The sequence below is a fragment of the Panthera pardus genome, unplaced genomic scaffold, assembly GCF_024362965.1.
Source record: "Panthera pardus isolate Hobbes unplaced genomic scaffold, ASM2436296v1 HiC_scaffold_8, whole genome shotgun sequence".
Classification (NCBI taxonomy): Eukaryota; Metazoa; Chordata; class Mammalia; order Carnivora; family Felidae; genus Panthera; species Panthera pardus.
In genome coordinates this window covers 155,314,526-155,328,610 of record NW_026527013.1, presented here as the reverse complement: position 1 = coordinate 155,328,610, position 14,085 = coordinate 155,314,526, and the positions used below count along the sequence as shown (strand labels likewise).

At 40.5% G+C, this 14,085-nt stretch overlaps 1 protein-coding gene across 2 annotated transcripts in view; it reads right to left on the bottom strand.

Annotated features, from left to right (window-relative positions):
- The window catches only part of WEE2 (WEE2 oocyte meiosis inhibiting kinase), a 29,439-nt gene that overhangs the window by 4,151 nt on the left and 11,203 nt on the right, over positions 1–14,085 (bottom strand). Inside the window, exons 4-10 of one of the 2 annotated variants that reach the window (XM_019452977.2) lie at positions 12,453–12,625; positions 10,685–10,806; positions 5,660–5,806; positions 4,699–4,806; positions 4,470–4,555; positions 3,573–3,743; positions 1,320–1,462 (exon numbers count right to left, since the gene is read on the bottom strand). In XM_019452977.2, the coding sequence (XP_019308522.2) occupies positions 1,320–1,462; positions 3,573–3,743; positions 4,470–4,555; positions 4,699–4,806; positions 5,660–5,806; positions 10,685–10,806; positions 12,453–12,625 (950 nt within the window). The remainder of the gene's footprint in view (positions 1–1,319; positions 1,463–3,572; positions 3,744–4,469; positions 4,556–4,698; positions 4,807–5,659; positions 5,807–10,684; positions 10,807–12,452; positions 12,626–14,085) is intronic. The other variant, XM_053897739.1, reaches the window with a different exon arrangement.

Sequence of the window (14,085 nt, the reverse complement as noted above, 5' to 3'; positions counted from 1 at the left end):
AACGCATGGGTCGAATCTGGCCCACCACCTGTTCGTTGGAACTCAGCCATACCCATTTGTTTATATATTGTCTGTGGCTGCTTTCACATTACTACAACAGAGCTGAGTCACTGCAGCAAAGATAGTATGTATGGCCCACAAAACATAAAATATTTACTCTCTAGCTCCTTCCAGAAAAGTTTGCCAATCCTTGGTCTAGATAATTTCAAGAAGGCATCTGCCCCGTCTCTGTGGTAGGCCCCCATTACTGTGATGTCTAACGACAGTCACCTGTGCCTCCATAGCTGGTTTTCACAGAAGGTGCACACTACACTTACATACATAATACAAACATATATGTGAATATGTATATGTATATATAAGAATAGAAGTATTTTTATTTTGTTTATTAGCTAGGAAAATGGAATCCAAAACTAGAGCAAAAAAATATCAAGTTGCTTATTCGGAAGAATCCCTGACTAAAGGCTTGGTGTCTCCACAACATTGCCAAAAAATCACTTGGGGGACTTTTACAGTTTATCATTTCAAGACGGATTGTATATCCAAAAGAAGTTGGATTTCTAAGTTTATTTCAAACAAGGACCATTTTTCATCTTTTATATTTCCAGCAGTGCATAGGGTATGCAATAATCACTTAAAAATGCCTTCAGAACTCTGCTCAAACATCAGTGCCTGACCTTTATACTAACCCCATCCTATCTAATTAATGAATTCCCATTTGTTTAATGAAAGAATAGATTAATGAATGCATGCGTGAATACAAGCTTGCATGAATATGTGATCAGACTGCTTCCTTTGGATTGGAGAAATACTTCTTAACACGTACCAAGACAATGTGTCTGCCTGCCCTTGAAATGTAATGGATTTGTTAAATGGGTCTCTTCCAACCTTAACTATAGGTATCTTCACTGGGTGATCATTCACCAGTTACTTGAACCCCTATTGTCACACAGCATCCCACTAAGAGTTCTTTGCTGGTTGTATTTCCTTGTATTCCTCACTTTGCTTCCTTTGCATTAATGGGAATTTTCTCTCTCAAGGAGTCTAATCACAGAGTCTCCCAGCCCCATGCTACAAAGGGCCTCATGCTGCTCCTATCTTTGTGAAGAGGGGCCTATGTATTTTAATGTTGGGTTCCACTTGAGTCCAGAGAAGACACACCAGAGCAGTCATATCACTGTACATAGTACACAAAGAGATTCTTTCTAAACTCCAGCATCCAAAATCTACCTTTCCAGAGGTGCCCATGCAAGTCTCAATCTCAAGGTTGTGAGTTCAAGTCCACATTGGGCCCAGAGCTTACTCAAAAAAACCTCTACCTTTCCAGTGTGGCTGTCTTGAACTTTTCCAAGTTAAGCTGATGCTGGAGCTCTTCTGCTTTCCCAAGGGAGGGCCGGAGAACTCGACTTCTGGCCAGAGCTGCTGCAGAAGGTCTCTCCCTTGGGTCAGGGTGGATCATGTTCTGTTGGTGTTAGACCAAAAGGAAGGAAATAGAAGCTTCTTCACTGCTGGGAGAATCTCCCTACCCAAGCCAGCTGCGCCCAACCTCTGCTGGGGAGTTTTGTGAAACTGCTTTTAACTTTGCGGGGGAAGAAATAAGTGAGAACTTAGCTCCACCGAAGATGGGAGCATCTTCTCTACACTCTGCATCAGTCATCCACACCTTTGGCCTGCCTTTAAGTACCCTATTTTGGAGCTGGTTGGGTGGTTAACCAATCTAATGCCTTAATTTTAACGTTTATTTATTTTTGGGACAGAGAGAGACAGAGCATGAACGGGGGAGGGGCAGAGAGAGAGGGAGACACAGAATCAGAAGCAGGCTCCAGGCCCCGAGCCATCAGCCCAGAGCCCGACGCGGGGCTCAAACTCACGGGCCGTGAGATCGTGTCCTGAGCCGAAGTCGGATGCTCAACCGACTGAGCCACCCAGGCGCCCCTAATGCCTTAATTTTAAATAGGAAGACACTGAGGTCCTGAGATAAAAAGTGGCTTGTTCAAGTTATTGATGGGACCAAGACTAAAACCCAGGTCACCCAACTCCTAGTTCAGTTTGCTTTCTACCACAACATGCTCCTTTTCACTTAAAACTAAGGCTACGCCACCATGGCCATATTCCTACAGCATTCATCTTCGGGTAGAGGGTGTCTGTAACCTAAAATGGCTTAAATACCGTAGAAAATAGCTAATTGTTTACAGCAATTAGCAATGTTGTATAATGGAGAGAACACTGGGGCACCTGGGTGGCTCGGTCGGTTAAGTGTCCGACTTCGGCTCAAGTCACGATCTCAGGGTCCGTGAGTTCGAGCCCCGCGTCGGGCTCTGTGCTGACAGCTCAGAGCCTGGAGCCTGCTTCAGATTCTGTATCTCCCTCTCTCTGACCCTCCCCATTCATGCTCTGTCTCTCTCTGTCTCAAAAATAAATAAATGTTAAAAAAAAATTTAAAAAAATAAGAAAAAAAATGGAGAGAACACTGAACCTTCCATTTGGGAACCAATGTTCAGAGGCAACTCCATGATTTACTAAGTAGCCTTGAGCAAGTCACTTAACTTTGCTGAAACTCACTTCCCCTTTTTTGATATTTGGGAGAACAACATTCACCTACTGGAGTATTGTGAGAAGTACATGAATTAACATACATGTATTATTAGCACACTGGGCCAGCACTGAAGTACTCAGTATGTATCAACTAAATCTAAGAGCAATTTACACACAGAAATAGATGATTAGGCTTGCACTAAAGTCCACTGTGAGCAAGGTTTGCCTATTCGGAAGAAGACAAGTTTGTAACTAAATTTCAAGTTTTCAGGTGAACTATGAAACTCACATTTAATCCCCAAGAGTAGATGTCTCTAAAGCTGTTTTAGGAATTCTAACCAATCCTGTTCTTTAAGCCATGAAGTCTTATGTATACATTTTTTTTCTTAGTATAATTCTAAACTTCTCAACAGTGTATTTTTTTGTACCTCTGTTTCAACATAACAGCTGCCTTTCCTTGTGCCTCCACATACTCAGATACCATGGAGTTCAAGTAACACATAAATTCCTGAATTGACATTATGCCTTTTTCTAATAGTGCATGTGATTGGTGGTGGTGTCCGTTATTCATCAATAAAGTAGCTTATGTTTTCTTCTATACACTCAAAATTCAAAATTTTTTTGTAGTCTCACCACTTCAATGACAATAGTTAAAACCCTAAAATAAGAGCAAAAAGACCTAAGTTTAATTTTAGAGTGAATCAATTATCAAAGATGAGAATACAAGTCCAGGAACTGCTCTGAGCCTTGGTTTCCTGAATTTCCCACCTTAACAGGGTTGTTGGGAAGGGCAGAGAAAAAAAATGTAACAGGATTTTAAACTGGAATATAAAAGGCTTTATGATATCCTCTAAGTTTTCTTGAGAAACTTTCGGTCTATCCTATCTATGTCTTTCCTGGTCTTCGGGATCATGATTCCTTTTTTCCTCTGCCAGTGGCACTACCAGCATCTGCTTTCCTCTTTCCCCACCTCCTTGCCATTACATTTTTTAAAAATAGACATTTCTATCTTCTCTTGATCTCATAAGAGATAGCACCTTGAGTAGAATGCAAAATTCTTCTGAGAGTTCCTGAGGAAGGTCTGGAAGGTTACCCTCACGGATGTGATGCCACATGGCACCATTGCTGGGTAACGACTCTGCTCCGGCAGCCACTGCAATTGTTAATCCCAAGGCAAATATGTCTGCCTTGGGAAGGTGCCGATAATCCTTCAAAACAGAAGACGGGAAAGCCAGTTAGTTTGCTAAGTGAATTGAGTCTAGATCAGGACAACGGGCGAGAGAGATTACTGAGTACGTAGGAGGTTAAACAGACACAATGGGCAAGGTCACATCTGCTGTGGCTAGTGGTTTATTTCTAGAGAAGACAAAGGATACGGTGCAAATCCACCTGATTCACACTGCTGTGCCCTGAAGAGTTTATTCAGAATCTTAGCGTCATTTTGTTCTGTCAGGCTCAAAGAGACTCCAAGCATAGATAAACTGGTCGCAGATATGATCATCCTGGAAGGAGTTAAATCCTTCCTAGCCCTGACTCTGCAGACATCCTGGAAGGTAGACAATAACCAAAGCTCATTTCACCAGAGCTGGTGGTGCTATCAAAAGGATGATAGCCTGATAAAGATGGGTTGAACCAATAAAGGCTTCCTTTCTACTAGGGAATTCATGAGTTTAGGAAGTCTAAGAAAGACTAGAAACAGTAAAGGAACTTTATAAAGAACAGTAAAACCAGTGATTAATCCATGATTGAACCAGCTTTGCTCATGCTTTTTTTAAGTTTCTTTCTTATCCTCAGTCTCAATTCTGAATAGGAAAAGAGATAATGTAAAGTTTAATTATAAATATATACTTTTCATTTCTTGTTCTGTGAACCTTCATTTGAGAGTCAAAGGATTCAGTGAATTATAAAATGCCCTCTGTTTGCCTGATCTTTACCTCGTGTAAAATCTCATTAGCCAGGAAGCGACTATCTCCCTCCTCTACCTTTGGTTCGTTTATTGATGTCACATGACCCAAGTCACCTAAAAAAAAGAAAAGAAAAGAAGAAGAAGAAAAAGAAACAGAGCCCTTTACAAGCATGTCTTTAAAACTGGAATAAATGGGAGTCATCAGTATACATTTTATAGGATGATAATATACAGATCAAGATTTAAGGCAGACTCACCAATTTTATATATCACATTGGCAGAGAGAAACCAGTCAGCTTCATTTTCAATCTCTTCTGGGGCTACAGGAGAATCACTTTGCATCTTATGACAAATGAAGATGTTACCTAAATAAATACAGAATTAACGTAAGTAATGACTCCTAAGCTTTTTTACCCCCAAAGAGTCTTTTCTGTATTTGACATTTTGGCCGCCCTCCTTTCCTCCTCTTCTGAGTTCGTGTAACAAGACTACCAATGTTTCTTATCTTCCATAGAATCTCTGAACAACTCAGTGGTTAAGAATACCTATTTTAGGGGCACCTGGGTGGCTCAGTCGGTTAAGTATCCGACTTCAGCTCAGGTCATGATCTCATGGTCCATGAGTTCAAGCCCCGCATTGGGCTCTGGGCTGATGGCTCGGAGCCTGGAGCCTGCTTCCGATTCTGTGTCTCCCTCTCTCTCTGCCCCTCCCCCATTCATGCTCTGTCTCTGTCTCAAAAATAAATAAATGTTAAAAAAAAAAAAAAAAGAATACCTGTTTTAAGTGAAACTGACCTCAGACACACCCCATCCTCTGAAGAGGCTGGTGGCTTCAAAACAAAGAAAGAAGCCCCTGAAGATGGTTACATTTCTCTGAGTTTCACATTATTGAGTGTCAAAAACATTAATTTCTGTTCACTTTAGTCGGTGCTGAATTAGAAAGAGTATATACAACAGTAGTCAAACACATTCAGGATGTAGCCAATATTTTCATACTTTGGCTTTACTAACTGGGAAAAAGTCTTTTCTCTGTCCCCTGGCCCTGGACGGGGGGGATGGATAAAGCTGTTTGACTAAGATTTTCAGGCAAACACATGAAAGAAAGAAATTTTGCCAGCAAACAGCATCTTCAACACTTAGTAGGTACACAGACGACAATTCTAACACAGTGGGGAAAGAACTAAATCTGGCCAAAGGAGCAGAGGGGAGCCATACTGACTAGGTTTGATGTCCAGATGTACCATGCCAGAGTTGTGGATGTACTTAAGCCCAAGGGAAATCTGCAGAAGGATGTCCTTGAGTTTCGGCTCTTGGAAATGATTGCCAGACTTTGTGTTTTCAGATATAGCAGCCTGCAAACTCCCACCTAGGAAAGAACAACAGAGAGCAGCCCCACAGAATGGAGAAAAGGTATGAATCTTAATAAATGGAAGCATAGTAAACATTCAGTAAATTCCTCATGAATGAGTTCAGTCCAACAAATCTAGATTATTGTCTAGATAACAGTAATATCTGCCCCCCTGTCTGTCTATACCACAGACATATTGGAAAGAATTACAGGACTTTGAAAGAAAAAAATAAAGTGCCATAGCCCAGGTATCCAATATGTGGTGACATTGCCTTGAGTATGCCCTGCCCCAACTAACATTTTCAAAGTGTTACCTGATTATTAAGCAGAAGGCCAATCAAGCCTGGACAGATGGCTGCTATTAGCATTGATGATTAGTTCAGAGTCCAGCTAGTAATTATAGGCCACTAGTAACTTTAATGTAATGAGTTCGAAGTTTAACTTCAATATACACCTAAATCCTTTTTGAGCCACAGTATTTGCACATACACTACAGACTCTTAGTTTATCATTGTTATCAGTAAAAAATAAGGCCTGGACTCATGTGACCCCCCCCTCCCCCGCCATTGCCAATCTTGGGTTGGCAGCCTCTTCAGTCAAATTGTAGAGTCCTGGGTCTCCCTGGCAGTTAGAGCTCCAGCCCTCAAGTATGTGTCAGAACAACAGGATCTAAGATACTAATGGTTTTTAGGAAATCCATATTTTAAAGTATCCTATGTAATATTCAGTTTAAAGATTGATCTTTCATGTTAAAATAATTCAGTTAAGAAAGAAGAAGAGTTTCAGCCCTTTCCAGAAACACAAAGAGGGCTAAAGTAAAGGGTGTGTCTTTTTCCTGGGAATCTTCATTAAAAAAGATTCTATGTTCTATAGATGACCTTAGCTAGAAAGGAAGAGTATGTTGAAGCTTATTAAGACCACAGCCACCTCAAGTCTGTTTGCAGATGAAGTTGTGAGGTGTGCCAAAGAGAAGGAAGCCTGTATCCAAGGCCCCCATGTCTACTGGAATTCATTTCCCGCTAGACTGGGTGTTCATCCAAGACCCCCATCTTATCCATCCTCACTTTCTCAAGGTCTCGCATGCACTCTGCACATATTCTGGACTGAAGGTCTATCCTGGCAACAGAGGCAAAGGAAAGACAAAGACAAGGAGCCCATAAAAGGTATGCAAAGAAGAAGCACCCTAGCGGCACTTAGCAACCTTTTAACGTGGTCTTCTAGATTATAAGCAGAGATATTGCCGATTCCTGAAGAGCTACAGGTGTTTAGTAAGGGTAACTAGACCAGTGCCAGCAGCACTTTTAATTACTTAGAAGCCCTGCAGGTAATATTCAAGTTAGCCAAGTAATAATTAACAAGAGTAAAAGTTACTGGAGAGCATTTATGCAAAGGTATTAGGATATCTTTATTTTGCTACAGCTAAAGCCAATGGTCTCCCTCTTATTGAGGAGCATAATTAACTGTTCTTTGCCAAACAGTATTAAGGAAGTCTGTGTGTATAGACAGAGCAATACTGAATGAACGATAAACCTCATCCCTCCTAATCTCAGCTATACCGGAGCCTTAACTCCATAACCCAAGATGCCATCTGGAGACAATACTGTAACTGACAGGATTGTGCCCTAGGAGGAAACAGCCAGCTCCTGGACAGCTCTTCTCAAACCATCTTGGTGAGATGAGTTGCCAAATTCTTTTCTTTAGATAAAATAAAGATACTTGCCCCACTTGGCTGAGGGAAAAAGGAAACTTAAGAAAAACAGATCTATGATTTTCTGTCTGCTTATGAAACCTGACAGACACTAAAACAAATAGCAAATGCCTTCCAACACTGAAATGTAAACAGCAGACCAACAGGATATTCTGTTCATACATTTGTATTCTCAAAATCTTGATTTTATGTTGCTCTCTACAACACAAGCATATTTTCCTGCTGGTAAAGTTATTCCTTGTTTGGTGGGAAAATATAACCAATATATGGTGTTCCACAGATGGTGCAGACTTCTGGGTACCACATCACTAGAACAAGGGGAGCACGCTTCGTAAAACTTCAGTGACAGAAGACATCACAAGAAAATACTGCCTCTAGCGAGAGGTTAATCGTTCCATCCTGAATAGTTTGGAATCCTGGTGGTTGCACAATGGATCTACTGCTGGAAAGCCTTCAGATTTCAGAGGCTGACTCACAGGTGACGGGTAGGGGATCTTGGCAAGGGTGAGGGTGGAAGAAGGAACATTTGATTGGTTTAGAGTTTAGGAGGGACAGTAGGGGAAATCAGTTAACTGCTGGTCTCTACTAGTTATGATGTACATTATCTAAAACATCCAATTTATAATCTGAGTAAACCATAACTCTACATGTTCTAGCCTGACTGCTTTGACAGGCTGGGGGTACAGAGCTAAGGGTGGCAGGAATGAGGAGGAAGAGGTGAGAAAGAGGGAGAGACAGAGGGTAGAAGGAGAAAGGAGTAGAAGGAATCAGGCACTAGCTACTCTGCTACCTTACAAATACTTTGGACTTAACTCTCCCTTATTTAGAGCCACAGGGCAGAGTCTCAACATGGATTATCCATAACTACAAACAAGACAAGTATAAGGGTGTGCTTTATTTTCCGTGATCAGTTCACATTTGAAAGCAATGTATGTGAATTACATTTTGATAAATCAGAACTACATTTTAATTGGCAAGGACACAGTGAAGTTAGTGGACCACCAGGGCAAACAGACAATGATTCCTCTTCATCTATCACATCTTCTTGAAAATCTGCTGCCTGGAAACATCCAAAAGCTCTGTATTCCTCCCACACTTGACTCTGCTGATCTTATTTCCTGTTATAGGGTCACCTTAGTCCCATCAGTCTCCTTACCATCTGCTAGGTCAGACCCATCCCCAATGTCATGCCCTGTGCCTGCTTGCTGTTCCTCTAACAGATGTCTTCTTTGCTCTTCCTTAAACTCTGGTAATCCTTCTGCAAAGTCTCTTTCAAGTCTTACCTCCTTTTTGAGATTTTCTTGGGCTACTCTAGTAACAACTGTTTCTGAGTTCTCAATCTGTATCAGGTTTTGACGGTGTGCTAGCATTTGATGTAGGTTGTTCCGATTTTTCAAAATAAGAAGTATTACTATCTCCTAAGTAGACATTACTATCTCTTTACTCAGTGGGATTGACATCCCAGAGATCACATAACTGGTTTGCAGTATAGCTGGGTTTTAGACCCACTCCTGCCTGACTTTCAAGCCCAGGCCCATCCCACCACACTGTGCTGCCTCTTGCTCAAATTTGTCTTCTCTGAATGCTTTTTATCCATAGCTGTACCACCTGGTTTTGCACCAAATGGTCTCATGTGGATTCACTGTAAGCGAGCAAGTGGAATAAAACTCCTCAAAAGACTTTTCTCACTCTCTGGTACAGCTCACCCTAGAACTTAACAGAATGACACGTCTGTAGAAGGTATTCAAATGTTGCAAAGAACTAGAAGAGGACTTGTAACAGGAACCGTCACTCCACCTTATTCTTTTTTGAACATTTGAAATCTTTACAATGCCCTAAATCAGGTTAGATTTGTTTTGTTTGACTTTCTTGGTTAGTTTTTATGACTTGCCATTATCTTTGTTAGTAGTTGAAAGTCATGAAAATAAAACCAATCTTGGGGGATGGGAGGGGCAAGAATAGGGAATCTCAGGTTACAGTAAGGAGGAATTAGGAAGAAAAGTCTCAACATCTCAATCACAAGGAAAGGGTCCATTTTTTATCCTGAAGAGACTATTAGAAAAAGGGATTTTTCCCTTTTTAGAGAAAAAAAAAAGTTCACAGTTAAGACTACAGGGAAATCAGGCTCTAAGGAAACAGTAAGAGAAACGCCATTAATTTGCATCATATGTGTGCCATTTTCTGTGTTTCTAGTGTTTCATAATATTGTTTACTTAACCTACTTGTAGATATAATGATAAAGCTTTGTCAACTGTCCTCAAAAGTCAGGCTATGCTTACATACTCAGGGCTATCTGGTGGCTACTAAAATTACTCAAAGACTGTGCTATTAGAGAAACTTCAGCGTAGGTGTACATGTTGTGGGGGAGGGGAGCAGGTTTGAGGGGGTGCCATTATCCAATATTGCCATGGCCAGAATATAGATCACCACTCGTAAAAGGATGGCAAGCTTCTATTTAATTTGGGAGCATTTTCCTATTTTACCACTGAACATTTTGATGAAAAATATCTGAGAATAATAATATGTAAAGATACTGCTAGGTCACCCCCTTAATCACAGAGTAGAAATACATTAGGCCAAAGGACTACGTTTTGCGATGTAAGTAGCCCAGAAAAAAAGTTTGACCAGTTATTTGTGTATGTATGGTCCTGAAAGACCTGCGAGAATAATCTGAAGTCACTGCATTTCATTCCCAGCGCTCACCCCATGCCCTTCCTCTGGTGAGAACACTAAGCCTCAAAGGTAACAACAATCCTCAAATTCAGGAATCCGCTTGAAAATTAATCAAAAGTTGGCTGTGTAAGTTTACCACCCGCTCCCCAAAAATGGTACAGAGTATGACTTGCTTCTCTAAGAATATCTAGCAAATGGTAAGAGGAGGATGATTTACCATTCAAACCACTGGGGTAAAGGTTTCTAAGTATTGAGTAAAGTGTGAGGGGATTAGTAGCTTCTGGGTGTCAGCCACACATCACCTCTGAAAAAAATATGAAATAGTATAAACCTGAAATTCCTTTTCAATGCAACTTCGTGTCTCCTGCTCTCTGCTTCCAAGCAAAACTGTTAGTACAGACCTTTTAGGTAGGACTCTGCTACACGTGGCATAACTACAAGGGGGAGGCAAAGATTTTCTTCCTGGGGACTAAAAGTTCATCTCCCTCTCCACCACTGATAGTCCACATACTTACCGTTGCAGTATTCATTCTGAATGATCATGTGGTCATCTTCTGCCCATGCGGAGTAGTAACGTACCACATGGGGGTGATGCCCAAGCACTGCATGAGCATAAACTTCATGCAAAGCCAAACTCCTAACAGACAGACAGGCATCAGAGAAATGAATCAATATACACACAAATGTTTCTCAAAGACAAAATATGAGGCGTTATTTTTTTTTTTTCAATGTTTATTTCTTTTTGAGAAAGAGAGAGAGCAAGCAGGGAAGGGGCAGAGAGAGAAGGAGACACAGAATTGGAAGCAGTCTCCATCCAGGCTCTGCACTGTCAACACAGAGCCCAACATGGGGCTTGAAACCCACAGACTGTGAGATCATGACCAGAGCCAAAGTCAGACGCTTAACTGATGAGCCATCCAAGTGCTCCATGATATGAGACATTATTAACAGTGGCAGAATGTTGAGTGCTCATTGCTTGTTTACTATTTTACCTCATTTAATTGTCATAACTACTCAGTAAGATATAGTGGCAAGGATGAAGGCTTTAGAAAGCTCAGTGACTAGCCCAAAGTCAAGCTGGTGATAGTAGACCTAAGACCAGAACCTTGGTCATCCTGGTGCCAAAATCCATGGTGTTTGTTTGTTTGTTTGTTTGTTTGTTTTCATTTGAACATGGCGTATGTAAAGAGGAGTCTTGGGTTGCTATTATATCAATGGCAGACATGCTTTGAGTCTTAATTTCACTGTGTCACATTTTAAAAAAATATATTGATGGCCTTAACAAGAGGCCCACCATAGACTTGATGAAGGATATTGTGATGGGTCCTCTGTCTTCTCTGTGAAGGCTAGAAGTCATAATATTGCACTCAGCAATATGATATAGTCATAGGACAGTCTTGGGGACTGCCAATATTCATGATTCATTATGGAATAGGAAATCCAACACAAAAAAGTAGCATGTGGGTACTAGATGAATTTCAGTATAAAAATGAAGAATTCTAAGGCCATAATTTCAGGTTCAGCAAATTAAGCATTACATCCCCACAGTTCACAAAATACATTGGGCTGAATCTGGAAATATTTGTTTTCCTTGTAAAAGGAAGAACTTTTGAACAATTAGTTCTGAGAATGAAATTTAAATTTTTCTTAATTTCTCACTTGTAGTCTTCAAAACATTGATTTCAATAGTCATAATGAATTTAGTAATGAATTCATTGTTAATACAAAGTGGAGATAACCAATGAGTTAACACTAACTTCCTACTTGGCAATATTTCTAATGAATGAAACAGGAAGAAAATCCCTAAATCTATTCATTAAAGAAAAAGCAGTTAAGACCAGTAGTAAAAGCCTCAAGAACCATGAAAAAATGCAACATGATTGTTCCCAAATTATCATGATACATTTTAGGAAATAACTTATCTCTGACTTGGAAAATTCAGACAAGTTATAAATGTGAGACCACATACAATGGAGGGGGGTAGCAATGGGTATGTTTTTAATGACATCAGTGCCATTATTTAAAAATGTTTTGGGGTGCCTGGATGCTCAGTCAGTTAAGTGTTCAATTCTTGGTTTCAGCTCAGGTCATGATCTCATGAGGCTCTGTGCTGGCAGCCTGGAGCCTGCTTGGGATTCTCTCTCTACCCCCTCTCATCCCGTCCCCAATTCATGCTGTCTCTGTCTATAAATAAACAAACAAACAAACAAAATGAAACGTTTTAACAAGAAACAACTTTCCAAATCCAAGTTTATACTTCTAGTACATTTCAAAGGTACTTACTCATTTGATGATCCTGCAAAAGGTTTCATGGAACGTTTTATTGCATAAACACATCCATCCAGCCTCTTAATACACTTGTAGACTGTACCAAATTCACCAACTCCAATTTTTTCTACCTCCAAGAATTCTTTCTCGTAGCGGGAAGCCATGTTGGTTTCTCGTAGAACACATCTCTGAAATATTTTATTAAAAAATTAAAATAATTCTAACATATTATGAGCAATAAATTTAAGGCATATTCCTAAATTTCTCTAAGTTTTCAAAAAGACTTTCAAAGCAAATCTATTGGATTTTGTCTGTGTATTTTTTTTTAATTTATTTATTTTTGAGAGGCAGAGCTCAAGCACGGGAGGGACAGAGAGAGGAGGAGACATAGAATCTGAAGCAGGCTCCAGGCTCTGAGCAAGCAGTCAGCACAGAGCCTGCATCACAGGGTTCAAACTCACAAACTGTGAGATCATGACCTGAGCTGAAGTCGGATGCTCAACTGACTGAGCCACCCAAGTACCTCTCTGTGTCAGTACTCATAGTAGCAAGAACCTCCCAATTGCCGACTACCTTCTTTGTACTCTTCATAACCATCTATACAACTCTGTACTTGCATTGTTTAATGTTTTTTAAATTTCTTTGGGGGGTTTTAAATTTTTATTTTATTTTTTAATTTACATCCAAGTTAGTCAGCATATAGTACAATAATGATTTCAGGAGTAGATTCCAGTGATTCATCCCCTATGTATAACACCCAGCTCACCCCATCAAGTGTCCTCCTTAATGCCCCTTGCCCATTTAGCCCATCTCTTCACCTACAACCACTACAGCAACCCTCAGTTTGCTCTCTGTATTTAAGAGTCTCTTATATTTTGTCCCCCTCCCTGTTTTTATATTATTTTTGCTTCCCTTCCCTTATGTTCATCTGTTTTGTATCTTAAATTCCACCTGTGAGTGATGTACCGGCATCCTTTAATAGGTTAGGTCTTTTTCTAGGTTATTTCTGTTGTCTGGAATATTCTTCTTCTCATTCTGTTTTTAGAGGGGACACACCTGCTCACAGAAGAGCTACTGTCCTCAGCTGAGACAATGGCTGGGATCTGGGTGGAACATGTTAAGGGGTAGCGGGGGGGGGGGGGGGGGGGGGGGGGGGGGGGAGGACACCACCTCTGACTCCTGTCTACTTGTCTCACACTCTGGCTGCTAATACTTTCATCTCAAGTTGAGTAAACTTAATTTGTGTTCAATTTGCCTCCTCAAAAATCTTAGTCTGGAGAACAAAATTATCAGATCGATTACCTCAGTTTATAAGCTCAGGTATAGCTTAGGATCTCAGCTTCCTGGCTCACTAGCACTATCCCCCGTTGCCCAGCTAGTAAGTAACCCTAGACACATCACTGAACTCCTTTATTAGGTTTCTCATCTAAAGTAAAGTGAGGATGATAGCAACTACTCTTCCGGGTTCTTTTAAGTATCACATGAGAAGACGTGTGCATGTGTGCCTGTGTGTGTAACTTAGTTCAAGGCCAAGCACACAGTAAATTCTCAGTAAATGATAGCTAAGATGACAGAAAATCTCCACAAATTTATATGAATCTCAATCCAAACTGATTTATCTCCATGAAGTCCTCATTTTTCAATGTCC